Raw genomic sequence first — 15,523 nt, 5'->3', positions numbered from 1 at the left:
AATCCAATATAACCGGATAGTAATATGCATTGTATTATGTATTTGAATTGGGCTTAATTGCTCAAATGATTTTTTTTATAAAAAAAGCCTAGTCCATAGCCGAATAGGTGTAGCACTTCAAACCTTTCCATAAAACCCTAATAACACTTAATTCCTCATCCCTAAATCTACTAGGCTGCTATTATGCTTAATCTATTTCATCGAAAAACTAGAGTTTCATAAATTGGATTTTTGAATCGGATTCAATGTAGAGTATGAAAATTTGAATTCGATTAGATCGGATTCAGCCTATAATTGGTCTGAATTCGAATTGGAAAATTGATATCCAAATTATGTTCGAATCGGGTTGGATTAGGCCTTAATCCAACCGTACACCGAATTTTCATCCCTAATAGCAACAGAGTTTAAATAGGGGAGGAAAGAGAATAGAAGGGAGAGGAATTAGAAGAGAGAAAAATATTTGCATGTCACCTTTTTTTTTTGGGTGCTGATAACGGTAAATTATCAAAATTCATTACCAAACTAACAGATGTTAGTTTGAGTATCCAAACAAAAACTTTTGAAAGTTGAGTACACAAACTGGAATAAAAAGCAAAGTTTAGTATCCAATTGTGTACTTAACTCTATAATCTCATAAAATCTTATATGATATTATCTTATCTCATCTTATCTTAAGAGACAATTTATTGCGTGTATGTTTTTTGATCCATATGAGCCACGAAGGCGGTACAAAGTACAAAGAAGGGGAGGGGAATTCGAACCTGTGACTAGAGGTGTCAATCTGGGTCAGTGGCTGGGTTTGGGTTGATCCAAGCTGGGTCGGAATGATTTGGGTCGGAATAATCTGGGTGAGAGTGTCATGGGTCGGAACTGGGTGGGTCGGATGAACTTGGGTCGGGTTCAACTGGGTGAAGGGCTCTCGGAACTGGGTCGGTCGGTATCTGGGTTGGGTGAATTTGGGTCGGAAAGGAATAAGGTGAAGTCGGCCCAAATCGGCTTTCGGAATAACTTGGGTCGGAAGAAATCGGATTTCGGAATGACTTGGGTCGGAAGAAATCGGCTTTCGGAATGACTTGGGTCGAAATAAATCAGCTTTCGGAATGACTTGGGTCGGAATAAATCGGCTTTCGAAATGACTTGGGTCGGAATAAATCGGGTTTCGGAATGACTTGGGTCGGAATAAATCGGTTGTCGAAATGACTTGGGTCGGAATAAATCGGTTGTCGAAATGACTTGGGCCGTAAGAAATCAACTCTCGATAGGACTTGGGCGGCTGAAGCCTTAAACCGGCGGCGTATTGACTTGGATCGGAACAAATCGGGTCTCGAAATGACTTGATTCGGAATGAATCGTCTCTTATAACAAGGCAAGATCGGGTGCGATTGGGTCGACTTAAGGCCTTAAGCTTCCTTTCAGAATAACTTAGATGGAGTTTATTTGGTTGTAGTCGTCTTTCGGGAGGACTTGGACTCTTGGAGAGCCTAATGTTTACAAAGAGTCGGTAAAGTAATTGAAACTCAAAACATTTACTTACATTAAAACATGTTGTTATTGGAATGAGTGTATTAATGAATTCGATAAACTAATTCAAGATAATTAGTACTCTACTTAAGTTAATCATCTTTAAGTTGCATTCATTTCTGAACTGATAGCATCTGATTCAATTGCAACAAATATATAACAATGTAACTTAGTAGATTGGTTCAATACAAAAGTACTCCATTTAAGTTAATTGTCTCTAAGTTGACTTCATATTGAAACTCAAAACAGCTACTTCAACAGTATCATAAGTTAAATTCAAGATAATAACAATATTCTACTTAAGTTAATCACTTCAAGTTGAATTCATTTCGGAATCGAAAAGCATCTAATTCAGTTGCAATAGATGAAGAACAGTATAACTCAGTAGATTGGTTCAACATAACAATGCTCCACATAAGTTAATCGTCTCTAGGTTAACAACAACAACAACAACAACAACAACAACAACAACAACAACAACAACAACAACAACAACAACAACAACAACACAACAATAGGGAGGTTTGTTAAATTATTGTATCATTTTGCATATTAATAAGTCTTAATTGACTAAACCTTATTGCTTATTAACAAGATATTGATACAAAGCTTATAAGTATCGATCAAAAAAACCTATGGCTTACACCTCATTGATACAATAACACATCAATATAAGTATATTGTTATACTATAGTTCACATAAATGGCTATAATTAAAACATTTAATTGAGTTAGTAAAAGTTGTATACATAATATTTCAAGAACAAGAAGTATAGTTCATAAATTAAAAAATTAAAGGTGATGATGACTGATAATGATGAATTGGAGTCTAAACACAAAATTATACGAGTATACCATGATCAAAGTCAATAATGTAAGCGAGTAATCACTAATCTACTGAGTTGGTATTGTATGAGACCACCTACTTTTAATTTAAGATTAGGCAATGTCCACAAGCTTAGTATTACGAAGAGAACACATCACCTTTTCTAATATAATGTGTAGTTTAATCTTTTTAGTGACCAATTTAATCTACTTAGTGACCCACATAATCCATTCAAAAATTACATTATTAAAAAATGATTAAATATTAAACAATAGTAGGCCTACGATTTAGGATTAGACTGAACTAAGTTCAAAAAAATAATACTAATAACTAATTGAATTTTAAAGTTTATAATTTATATTAATTCCTAATAATAAGTTAATAGACTAATTTTTAAAGTAAAAAAAAAAAAACCAATAATACTAGAACGATTAACTAAGAATTCGCAAATAAAAATAGTGATTTAATGAAAACGACAGAATTAAATTACAGCCATTGATTTGTGAGAATATCAAAATGGACAAAATCCAACCATTGATCAAAATAGCAATCCATGTACTTGGTCTAACTCAATGTTCATTGGTTAAAAAGAGTTAGTGATGGATTCCTACTTGAATAAGCGAATCTCAATCCTTCATTAAAGAAAGACCAAATCCAAGCCCTTCATTTATCATTTACTCTTCTAAAAAATTTTTAAAAATTTAACCCTAAATTCATAAGAGCAAATCTCAGCTCTTCAATCTTTCATCCAACGGATGAAAACACCCTAGAAGACCAAACCAAGCCCTCAAACCCTAATAACTTCTCATCTTCTCCTCAGTCCTCACCCCTCTTCACTTGCCCTCACTCCGAACGAAGATGACGGTTTGATTTAGCAGCAAATCTAAATTCTATCTGTTTTCTAACTTGATTTTCACTTCTTTCTGCATTTGGTCGATTAGTGTTCTAATTGGCAACCTTTTGTTTTGTTAGGTGGTGAAGATGAACGCTAGACAAGCCGATACTTCAAGATTCAAGAACGAGAACGACGCTTCAAGTTATGTATTTCCCACTTTCCTCCATTTTTGTATGTGAATGTTTGTATACTTTTTTTGGATTTCGGTTTTAGAATTTTGAATATATATTTTGTAATTTTATATTCGGATTATGATTCAATTAAGCTTGAAATTTTCATGTTCGATTTACGCTTGTTGGTTTGAATTATTAAACGATCTAATTATATATGCAAATTGTTATAGCTAATTAGGGTTTGGGTTTCATGAAATTCGACTTTTCTAAGCTGGAGTTTCCATGGTTGAAATTCATCTAAATGTGATGTGAGTCTTGATATTTTGTGGGTTTCTTCTCAAAAAATATCCCAAATTTAATTCGAATCATAATTTTACCCTCTTTTATCTTCTTTTTATAAATTCGTTTTTTCCTTTCTTTTTTCTGTCTTAAGTTCTTAGATTCGGCCATGGCCGATTCTACAAGCTCGCAATCTTCTGGCGATACCAGTGTCAATCTTTCAGGTTCACTTGAATAGGAAGAAACTTCAAATCTGGTACCATACTCAATTCAATTTCTTATGCCTTAATTTTTTTTATTTTACATGTGTCTGTTATCAAGCTAAAATTTAAGATTAGTATTTCTAATGGATTGAATTATATATTCTTATGTGAATATGTTCTGTAGGCTTAGAATTCATTTTGTTTTCGTCATAAACCCACTACTTAGCTCGTGCATTCCTGTGAGTTGTGGCCAAGCTTAATTTCAAATTGCCAAAGACGTGAAGACTTGGTGATCGTAGCTTGATGTATATATTCAAGAAACTAAAAGATTTGTGTATATTGTGCTAACTGTTAAATGTTAAAACCTACTTTGTTTGTCTTGTTGTTGTGCATTTGAATTAGAGTAGTACTCCATTTGTTTTGTTAAAAAAAAGTCTTGCTGAAGGGTGTTGCATTTATTGATTAGTGGAAATTAAAGTAGTGACATAAGTTTAACTATTTTCTATTATTTATCATCTGTTGGTTTTAGACATGAGAATGGAATTGGTTTAGATTTTCAATTGTTGTATATACTAGTATATGACTCGGAAATTTGGCCTAGGTAGGAATTATGAAACAATTAAGGTAAGTTTGCTTTAATCAGATTATATAATGTATATAATAGTTTATGTGGCATCTGTAAGGGTATTAGATGTATATATATGGACTATTTTAATTTGCTTCCTTGTGGGTTTGATTAAGTAGGAAGAAAAATACTAATGTAGTTTTGTAGAATGATGGTGGACAGATCTATAACTGTTGGGATTTATATCCTTAATGCTAACAGTATTGCAAGGGGTAATCTCTGGAGATCTGTCAGACATATGCTTGCTCGAAGTCTAAAAGAGGAGGATGCAACTGCTTTATCAACAATCGAGTGTCAAAAGTCTCAATGTCTCAGATAGAGGAGCATTTTATATGTAGAAGTTCTTTTGAAAAGATTTGAGAAACCATGAATTTTGCTTAATTTATTAGTTAATTAATAGACTTGTAAACTTTGTTCACGATCGCACAACAATTGTATACATAATTTTTCTTTTGGGTATAAAATTTCAAAATAGACTTCTAAATATATAGTTTTATATATATTAATTTACGGCTATTATGGTATTAGAGTTGCATTCGCTATTGAGGTGTTGCCAAAATAAGGTATTATATTAGTAATAAAGGCGTTGCAATAGTTATGTAAACTATTAATATAACCCCAATGTATCAGTTGTGTAAACTAAAGTTTTGTATAACAAAGGAATTTGGGGGTTGAATATTGGGGGTTGACCAAAAAAAGTGACGAAATATATCTGTTCAAAAATTATATAAATTAACCAAAAGAGTATCCATTTACTCATTGTCGGGTTGTATTGGGTCGGAATGGTATTGGGTTGGGTGGTAACTGGGTTGGGTCGAAATTGGGTTGGGTCATAACTGGGTCGGATAGTAACTGGGTTGGGTAACAACTGGGTGGGTGATAGCTGAGTTGGGTCAAAATTGGGTTGGCTGCTAACTGGGTTGGGTGATAACTGGGTTGGGTGATAACTGGGTGGGCTTAACTGGGTCGTTGACGGGTGAAGTTGGGTGCGGGTTGTTTTGGGTCGGAAACAAGTTGGGTCTGGGTCGTTGTTCACTGGTGCAACTGGGCACGGGTCAAACTGGGTCGGCCCAATTCAGGTTGGGTTACCAATTCCACGGGTTAAACTGGGCATAGGTGAACGCTGGGTCGGAATGGGTCGGCTTTCTAACCGACCAATCTCGGCTCGGAACAGGTTGGGTCTGGGTCACATGCGGGTTCACCCGTGGGTCAGCCCAGTTTTTGACACCTCTACCTGTGACCTATCGTTCACAGAATCACAGTACATCAATCTTAACCACTAGGCCAAGACATCCTAGGTATTTATTGCGTGTATTTCTAACATCTTATTTTATCTTATCTTATAAAATCTTATTTTTACTAAAATAAGTTAAAATAAAATAAACAAAACCGAATCTTAAAAAAAGAATGAGGGTATGATCTAAAAGAATACGGAAGTATAATAGATTCAAACGTTTCGAGAGAAAATCTACACGGACCCTAATAGCAAGAGGAAAGCAATTCGTGTTATCTGTAATCAAGTTGTTCTCATCTATGTCACTCAACTTTTGGATGTCAAATCCATTTTAGTTTTCTCCCACCGTTGATTTGAATTTTCAATAAAGGAAATGTCAGAATTGTTGACCTCGAAGCATATTGTTATTTTTCATCAAATTGACATAAATTACTACGGCTGTCACATAGATCATTTATGAACCAAAATTAATTGCGAATAATCAACAAGTACACAAGAAAGAGGCGTAAAAGAAAGCTGAGTGCAGTTACATCCAATACAAAGCATCATCATCTTCAACCTTGTGACAATGTTCAACTCAATTAGCAACAATCTCTCTGTTCCTTTTTTTTCCTTTTTTTCTCAACTGGAGGAACAAAACTGATTTCGCAAACAAAAAGAAGATAAGAGATTACGGCTTCACTTCCTCAAGACCCTTGAGTCCTACGTCCAACACGAGCAACAAATCCAGCTTTGATCGGAGCAACTGATCGTCCAGAACCACACTGCAAATGTATATCCGATAAAATTAAGTAAAACTAGATATTCTACATCTTCAGAATTAGCAAATGTTTAAATTGTTCTTCAAAGCAGCAAAAATGAACTTATCACTTTACATCCTAGTCGAATGGATGTAAGAACTTCATCAGAAAGGAACTATAAGGTTAATATCACTCAAATTCTAACAGCCTTCTTGGTAAGCCACGTTAAATTTGTGATATTATAACTAATTTGTGAGGAAAAGTTCCTTACATCCATGGTAATGTATTTTCCATCCACGAATACTTTTCCAGCTTTGTAAAGTTTCATTACTGTTTACCAATATTTACTACCAGCCAAACAGGATGTGATAGCACTAATGTTAGTGAAATGGCCTCAGAACTTCATACTCATCAATCATCATCATGAGCTCGGAAGTCGAAATAGGCAAAATATCTTGAAAATCAACATCTACTCAGAAACAAGTCTTTTGTTCAAAAAGAGAGGGGGGGGGGGGGGGGGGGGGGGGGGGGTACTCTCGAAAAGATTTTCATAAATTATCCCATGTTGGGAGTTATTAATGTTCACTTTCGAGATTACTGATAAATAATGGAAGCACAAAAATTCTGTGTCTCCCCCTAGAACGCATAAGCAAAGAAGTTTCTAATTTTACTTTCAACATTACTCGCAAATAATGGAAGCACAAAAGTTCTTTGTCTCTTCCTAGAGCACATAAGCAAAGAAGAGGGAAGCATTAAGACACCTTTGCACATATAAATATAGCCTGGATGCCAGATGGGAATTTCTATCCCAAAAAAGGTTAACATAACAACCCTTTACCCAACCTACTTTTCTACCATATGAACTTTCCCCAATCAATTAAACGCTGCATAGTGAACGAATACAGGGACCTCACTCCCAACCGGATAATGAAAAAGTAAAAAGTCAAACAGAAAATCTTGCAAATGCCCTCAAATGTTCGTTGAGGCTGAAGGTGACTGGCGGGATGTATTAGCCTGAACCCACCAAACTACTAGACCAGGCCCAGTCATGCCTCAGACCGATCAGTGATCACCCAGCAGTAGGGTACTGGGTTGAGCTCCAGGTACAGCATGGAACTATGGTCACTCATAGCCCCTCCCCCCCCCCCACCCCCCACCAACCTAGCCACTGTGCACCTTTAATTGAGACATTAGGTAAAAAATATATAGCAAACCATGCATGGGAATAAAAATAAAAATTCTAGATTTCCAAGTACAAATATCTCTTGATTCGAAGAACCAATGAAGTTTTTTGCTTGTATACACGCACTGCAAGGTTACTTCTCAATGAAGAGTCAAAAACCAAGACCTCATTGCAAAAATCAACAAGAGAGCACCTCAACGGAAAGCAGCAATTTCCAGCAAAGGACTAACCTGTTCACATCTGAGGAAGAAGAGTCGGTTTTCCTTCGACAATATGGTATCTGAACTCTTACAGCCATTGCAAATAACGTATTCATCTGTGACAAACAAATACTAGGTTTAGAACAAAGGGACGAAAATAGAAACTTATTATTTACCCAACGGATTCAAAAGCACAACTACACAGGATCTTATAGCCTACATGCATGACTCAATATACTGCCGAAAACAAGCCAAAATTGTATTTCTGAGTGACGTACAGCATGTGTGCAAGAGGCAACAGTTGGCCATACAAACATCCCAGATAACTAGGAGGACATCTGAACAGATGACATAATCATAACAAGAAGATTCTAAAAGAGAAAGCAAGACAATTTATCACCAAAAACCCTTAGAATAATACTTTGAGCGACTATAATGAATGTTTGATTTACTATGTACTTTGGTAGCAAAAGTAAAGTGCACAGTAGCTTTTCAAGAAAACAGTAGGTGTTCACGATAAAGTTCATCAAATGCCCCATCTTAAGCCTAATTAAGGACAACACTAAGAGAATATATGAACTTCGAATTTGTGCATGAGTTCAATGGCAAAGCGGAATTAATTACTCCAACTCCCCGTTCAACACTGTTCAACTGAATACAGGTCAATCGTAGAAAAGCAGGTACTTACTGACATATCTCCTCAATATTCCTTCAAAATTCTTTGGGGCAAATCTTCCTTTCACCACCAATCTTTGCTGTCCATCTAGAGATCCACTTGTTCCCATTTCAGCTAGTAAAAAGGTCATAACATGTTCTGGTTGCCTGTGCATCCTGGAAAAGAACAGATAAACACAGGATGTTCAATATCAAAATATTTAAAAACATTCTCCTTTGAAGGTATAACTTTCTTCAATATTTTAAGCAGAAGTAACACAGCAGCATAATCTAGTCACATCATTGCCAAAATACATCGCCTATCATTCACAGAACATGTCAAATCTTTAAGATGCATCCCATTCAATCTGAAATGAAAGAATTGGAATGATTTCCCCAAAGGCTCACATAAGGGTGCAACAATGTTACCAACATCAGCAGAAACCAGATCTAGCAAGAAGGCAAAAGATGCATGAGAATAAACCTAAAGGAATGCATACAAAGAGGGGGAAACATAAGAGAATTCTCTATTTATCTACCTATCTGGTGCTCCAAGAAAGCTGATCCATCTTGGGCATTGTACTTCGGCTCATAGCTTCAGCTGGAGTCAGGATTGATCCACAGCTGAGAAGAGCCTCTAGCCGAACCAAGTCAAACCTTGGCTAAAATAAAGTTTGGCAACCTTTGACTTTGCTCCGTACGACTTCAATGGATGATATTTGTGCTTTTATTGTGCTTTTAAGTATCTCACAAACACAATTTTTTGTTTCATATTTAACGTTAAGTTGTACCCCAAAAAAAAAAAAACAAAGCTGAGCCAAACTGCCTAGTCCTTGATGTCTGACTCAGCCTGAGGTTCCTCACCTGGCCAATTTCGAGCATCGCAAGCTAGGGCTTAACAACCTCAAGTGTTCCTTATCCCACCCTCAAGAAAAGAAAAAATGTCTTCTTCCCCCAATAACATAAAAACTAAACATCCAAACAAAACATTTCAACAAAGTAAGGACTCGAGATAAAAATAGAAATCAGCAGAAGATATAACTACAGAGTTCAAAAGACAATTATATCACGATTCACGGGCTATACGATTCATAATGTTGACCAAGAAAGAAAACATATTCAAACAAAGAAAAGAAAATCATCAAAGAAATATGAAGAGTATTGGGCATACGTCTTGCAAAGATCCATGAAGTTCACAAAAACTGTCTTCTTTGTGCCTTCACGTAGTACTTGTGGAGGTCTCATAACTGTTCGACGCCTGTCACCGGCAAGTTCTGGGTTGTTCTCACGGAGGATGTTAAAAACTCTTCCAAGAAGCTGCACAACATATATAGAAGATTAACATCTACATTATAAAAAAAAGTGCCAACCATCAGTACCGCAAAAGAGAGAAAATAGAGACAATATTACGAGTTTGCAATTCGAAGATCCATCTCAAACCAACATGCCATAGAAAGACTATTTCAGGGTATGGAGAAGAAGAATGCAGTTATTCAGAGGAAGGAACAGAAGAGAGCATCATATTTTTAATGATGGGGGTTCTGCAACTACTACAAGCATAGAGAACGAGTATATAGAAAGCCTTGTCTTTTCATTTTATAAGGTGAGGATGGTAGTAATTAAGTAATATTAACACCACAAAATCAATCAGAAAAAGAAAAGCTGTTGACCATTAATGTGCTGTTTGTGAAGAGACGACTCAAGAAGATGATCCTCTAATGACACAAATGTTATCCACCACCTTTACCGAATGCAATAGCTCAATTGAATCACACTTGGAAGTTAGACACATAACCACGCAGCGAAATCCAACATCCAATAGCATAAAAGAACAAAGATATCTTATAACTTTATAGCAGACTAACAATGATAGCAATAGCAAAGTTAGCAGTTAAATATACAAAAAAGAAGATTAAGGAATCAAACAAACCTCCTCATATGTGTAATCTCGGTCACTTCCTTCCCAAGGGTATCTTGGCTCTTCTGCCTGCAAAACTATTCCATCTCCCTCTTCATCTTCTCCAAGTTGATCTGAGTCAAAAGCCACATCAGAAGTCACAAAGTTACTAAAATGCTGTAAAGTAGTTGACATGACAGGTAAACTTGTATCATAAGCACAAGGGAAAGAGATAAAAAGAAATTGTGCCCACATGAATGATAAAATTGACAAGCTTGTAATCTTACCATCCTTTTCTTCCCCATTGTCAGCAATATCATCACCCGAAAGATTACTTTCAACCTGCAAGAAGACTTTTTCATCAATATTATTCAAAAAATAAGACATATATTTCATTAACAATGCTAGAGCTTCCCCCTTCTTACAGGCTTCTTCTTCTTTTTCTTCAAGCCAGCAAAGGAGTTTTCAACTCCATCAGACACTGCAGAAAAGGACCAGAACATGTATAGAGTGAAAATCCCTTTAATACCAAAAATAAAATGTAGAAGCCTTCATTACGCTTTAACTTATATATTACAAACGTGCGTTTCATCTAAATAACTTCCACCCCTAATGAACTTCACATATAAATCCAGTAAGGAATTTAAGAACTATTCTCAAATGTTAAGAAATTTGAAGTATATAGAGAACAAAAAAACGTTCAAAAAATGTGGAAAAAAAAAGAGAAGAAGATTTGAGTTGGAGAAAGGAGTTCAGAAACTGTCAAGTTTATCTGGGAAATGCCAAACAACACAGGTGTGAAGTGTGAAGATCACTATGGGATGGAGAATAAAAAAACTCAAAAGCTTGTGATTCCGCGCCATAGAAGCTCGTCGTAAAATGCTGAACTAGTTTGAGTACCTTTGGAGATTAAAATTCAGAAGCTCTTAGCCATTCGATCAAAAATCTGATCTAGGGTAGTTTAAGCACTAATTTGGTGGTTGACGAAATAAAAGTGAAACTAACTCAAGTAGATTAAAAATGTGCACAGGTTCATCAGCAAAATGTTGTGTTAAAAATGTGCACCATATTCCACAAGAAAGGCGGAGGAACACATACCTGACAAGTTTTCTGTTTTCTCAGCCAGTTTCTCCACAGGTTCATCAGCAATATCTTGAATGACGACCTTCTTCTTCTTCTTTTTCTTACTGGGATCAAATGGCACTATCTGGAAATAATAATAACAGACATAAGATGTAATGTCATCAAAGTAAGCAATATAATTTCCATCCCTAGATGTAGAGAAGGCAAAGAAATTGGAGTTTCCATCAGCATAACCACCTAAAAAGATAAACTTGTTCCTGAAAAAGAGACTGTGAAAATAGATGGAGAAACTGCATTTAAAAAGATTAATAGTCTATTATTGTCTGGATTAAGATGAAGATGGTTATGTTAGTTGTATTCACGAAAATCTGATCTAGGGTAGCTTAACCACTAATTTGGTGGTTGACGAAATTAAAGTGAAACTAAATCAACTAGATTACACCGAGAAAGTGTGTTGATGCCTACTTAGTTTAATTTCTTATCATGTTGCAAACTCAGCATGCACGTTACTACGTTAGGAGGTTTGTCAAACCTTGATTTGCTGTTACGAATTCAAAATGTACAAAAGTACAGTCTCTACGGCCTTGCACAGCAAAGAATGGAGATTTCTTGTTCTTCTACCCCCACCCCACCACACGTCCACTCTCCTTAGTCTTCCCCTTTCGAGGAAGAACAGAAGCTCTTAAGTCAAAATTCATGAAGCTCAGGTGCATTATATTAGGTAACCGACCAATCTGCAAGGTTATATATGAGCTAACTTTTTTTATTTTTGAGAGCATAATATATGAGCTAACTTTGTAGACAATAATTCATTATATCAGTGCAATACTACTTATCTGTCTGTCATACATCAGGCTCATATCTCACATCTTTCTAGCTTTCCCAAAATAACAACTTACAAAGAGGCTTCAAGTGATCCAAATAAGGCGATGGGTAAGAGTAAAGATAGTGAGGGTAATCAGATATGGAAAAAGACTGATCGCCCACACCACAAGAAGGCAGTTCCTAACAAGAAAGTTTGCAAAGTAAATTGAATGCGGAATGTTCTTCAATAAAACAAAAGGCTAGACTTGCCATTAGAGGATGCATTCAAAAGGCATGACGCATGCAAATTGGCTATGAAGAGTCTTTCTCTCTAGTTCGCAACATGAAAAATAAACTAAAATACCCATCTCACATTCTTAAGAACAGTGCACATCAAGGATTATTCTTACAGCTTTAAAGCATATCGCTCTCTAATCCTTTCCATGTTCACATTGAGCCTCAGGCCTTACCTCCATAAGATCCACCACAGATGTTCTTGTTATAGATCAATATCCTGTCAGTGAAAATGTAAGACCGAAATTATGATGTCCTAATTCTCTGTTGAAGCAAAGTATAGGGCCATGTCATGTCCCACACCTTAATTAGGTCACTGATTTGGTCCACTAGCTAAAACTCCTTCCAAGTTCCATCCATTCAACAGCTTTCAAATTACTATATTGGGATGTCCTCCCCCCCCCCCCAAAAAAAAAAAAAAAAACCAACCCACACGATCAAATATGTCCACTTTCCTTGTCAAGTTATTGTCGTAGGGGGGAAAAAGCACCTTATTAACTTTATTCATAGTAAACCTTTTTATTTGTCTGGAGTTCCTAGGAAACCACATTATTATGTACAAATTCAGAATTGCACAAAAAGCTATTCCACTTGAGCATTCTCATCTCCATGCAACACTAAAAGAGAAAGTTACAAATTGGGCGGAGGGAGTACACTGTAAAACTTATTACTCTTCATTGTGTTAACCAGAGTACCCTACAATCTACACAAAGCCAAATATTAAAGGTAAGGTGTTTGAGGGTCTTCTACATATTAGTTATTTGCCAGCCAGTTCACAACTTTCAGATGATCTAACCAAATCCTACCTCTGTAACATTAATATAGTCTTCACAAACTTGTCAAGCAGGTTAATGCCATCTTATCATTAATCTTTTTCCATTTTCACAGGAACATGTTTGCTCTGAAATTTCTTAAGCCTTCCTATTCTATCATTAATTAATTACTTCTGCATATGAAGCAATACTCATGTCTAATAGAAAAACACTGAGCACTTCATATCAACACTGGCTATACACATGGATGAAAGTATCTACATTTTCTCAATAACAACACCCCAAGTGAAAAAGATTTAAATATGAACTCTCCATGATACCATGTAATAAGACCCTAATGACATAAAAAAATTCTTTTTAAAAATTTTCAAAGAAAACAATGATATTTTTATGTAAACCAAATAAAATAACATATAATGTAAAAAAAAAAAAATTCATTGCAGCACCAACCCTCATCATATACATGTTGATAAAATCATAATATAAGTACAAAAACACACACAAAACAAAAGAAGCACCTCAAAAGAAACTAAACAATGAAATCAAACAGAAATGAAAAGCTATGCACTGAAAATTGAGCGATATATAATAAAGATTAGAAATAAACAAAAAAAAGGTACCCACATCAGGAATTTCTTCCTTCAACTCAGTTGTGTTGTCTTCGGAAGCCATGATTTCTTCAAACCAAAAAAGAAACAAAACCTGTAAAAAGAATTTTTAGGGTTTAGAACTAAAATTAGCTGAAAAATGAAATCTGAATAAAAAAATATTCTGGGAATTAAAGAGAACTAAAAAGAAGTTTCAATTTTAAATCAGAAATAAGGATATAGTGGTAAGATGAGATCTATTGGATTAGCGGCGGAGTTGTGAGATGAAGTTTAACCTGATAAAAATGGTTCAATGAAAAAACCCTCTTTTTCTTGCAAGTTTCAACCTTTGTTTCTTCGCAAGTATTCTATTGAAGAAGCACTCAAAAATTCGTAGCACCCTTTTTAATACTCTTTTTTTTATATATAAATCTTTTTAGAAGATACTCCTCTTTTCGAATTGTTTGTGGCTTTAGCTATTTTACCATCTCTTTTAAGGGTCCGTTTGGTTGGAAATATTTTAGGCTTGGAAACGGATTGAGGTAACACACTCCCTTATTTTATGTTTGGTTGGGTTATCCATTTTTTTTACTCCCTTACTAGCCCAATTTTGTCCCCCATCTTGAAACCCTCCTCACACCAATAGGAAACAAAAAGTAAGGGAGTCATTAGGCCAATGATTCCATTCCTACATCAAAACAAACAAGTGTTTAAAGTAAACTTTATTTATTCATCATCCCATTCCATTCCCTTTCCATTCCTTATTTTGAACCAAACGACCCCTAAGATTCCAAATTTAATACTAACAGCTAAAGTGAAGTAAAATAATTGGAGCTGAACTGAACTGAATTGAATTGATTGGAGGTGAACTGAATTGAACTGAACTGAAATGAAATGAAATGAACTGAATTGAATTGAATAAATATATAAATAATATTTAAACAATAATAATATGAATATTAAATAATAATTATAATGATAAGTAATAATAATGAATAATGAATAATAATAATAATAGTTTTGTGTATTTTTAAATGATAGTTAGAAATAAATAATATTAATAATCATAAATTAATAATAATAATAATAATTAATGATAATAATGATAATTAATAATAATTATTTTATATTATTTGTATTAACATATTAATACTTGATGATGATATATAATAACAATAATATCTAAGAAGTAAATTAATACTACTATTTTAATAATTATACTTAATAATATAATAATATTTAGTAAAAAAATAATGATTGGGTTGGATCACAAAAATTACATCATAAACCGTTTTGACGCGTTTTGATTGGTTTATGGGCTAAAAACGTGGGTTTATTTGTGCTTTGACCTAAACCATGTTCCTCCTAATAATAATAGTAATAATAATGAGTAAAGCTATAATAAACAAAATAATATATGGAAACAACAACAACAACAACAACAACAACAATAATAATAATAATAATAATAATAATAATAATACTTAATAGTAATGATATAAAAATAAATAATAATAATAATAATAATAATAAGATTAATTAGTAAAATAAATTATACCAACATAATAATAATATTTAACAAAATGGTTATAAAAGAATGGAGCTGAACTGA

The 15,523-nt window shown here is 34.5% G+C and overlaps 1 protein-coding gene across 1 annotated transcript; it reads right to left on the bottom strand.

Annotated features, from left to right (window-relative positions):
* Positions 1 to 6,149: 6,149 nt before the first annotated feature.
* LOC104882852 (eukaryotic translation initiation factor 2 subunit beta) lies at positions 6,150 to 14,362 on the bottom strand. The gene is made up of 10 exons (XM_010667269.4): positions 14,208 to 14,362; positions 13,949 to 14,026; positions 11,469 to 11,577; positions 10,796 to 10,851; positions 10,658 to 10,712; positions 10,404 to 10,504; positions 9,645 to 9,790; positions 8,508 to 8,650; positions 7,850 to 7,935; positions 6,150 to 6,460 (listed from the first exon to the last, which is right to left on the bottom strand). The coding sequence occupies exons 2-10, from the start codon at positions 13,994 to 13,996 to the stop codon at positions 6,383 to 6,385; spliced, it is 822 nt and encodes a 273-aa protein (XP_010665571.1). The 5' UTR covers positions 13,997 to 14,026; positions 14,208 to 14,362; the 3' UTR covers positions 6,150 to 6,382.
* Positions 14,363 to 15,523: the final 1,161 nt, after the last annotated feature.

This window comes from Beta vulgaris, chromosome 8 (genome assembly GCF_026745355.1).
Source record: "Beta vulgaris subsp. vulgaris cultivar EL10 chromosome 8, EL10.2, whole genome shotgun sequence".
Classification (NCBI taxonomy): Eukaryota; Viridiplantae; Streptophyta; class Magnoliopsida; order Caryophyllales; family Amaranthaceae; genus Beta; species Beta vulgaris.
The sequence above is the reverse complement of the archived record's forward strand: the minus strand, read 5'-3'. Positions and strand labels throughout refer to the sequence as shown.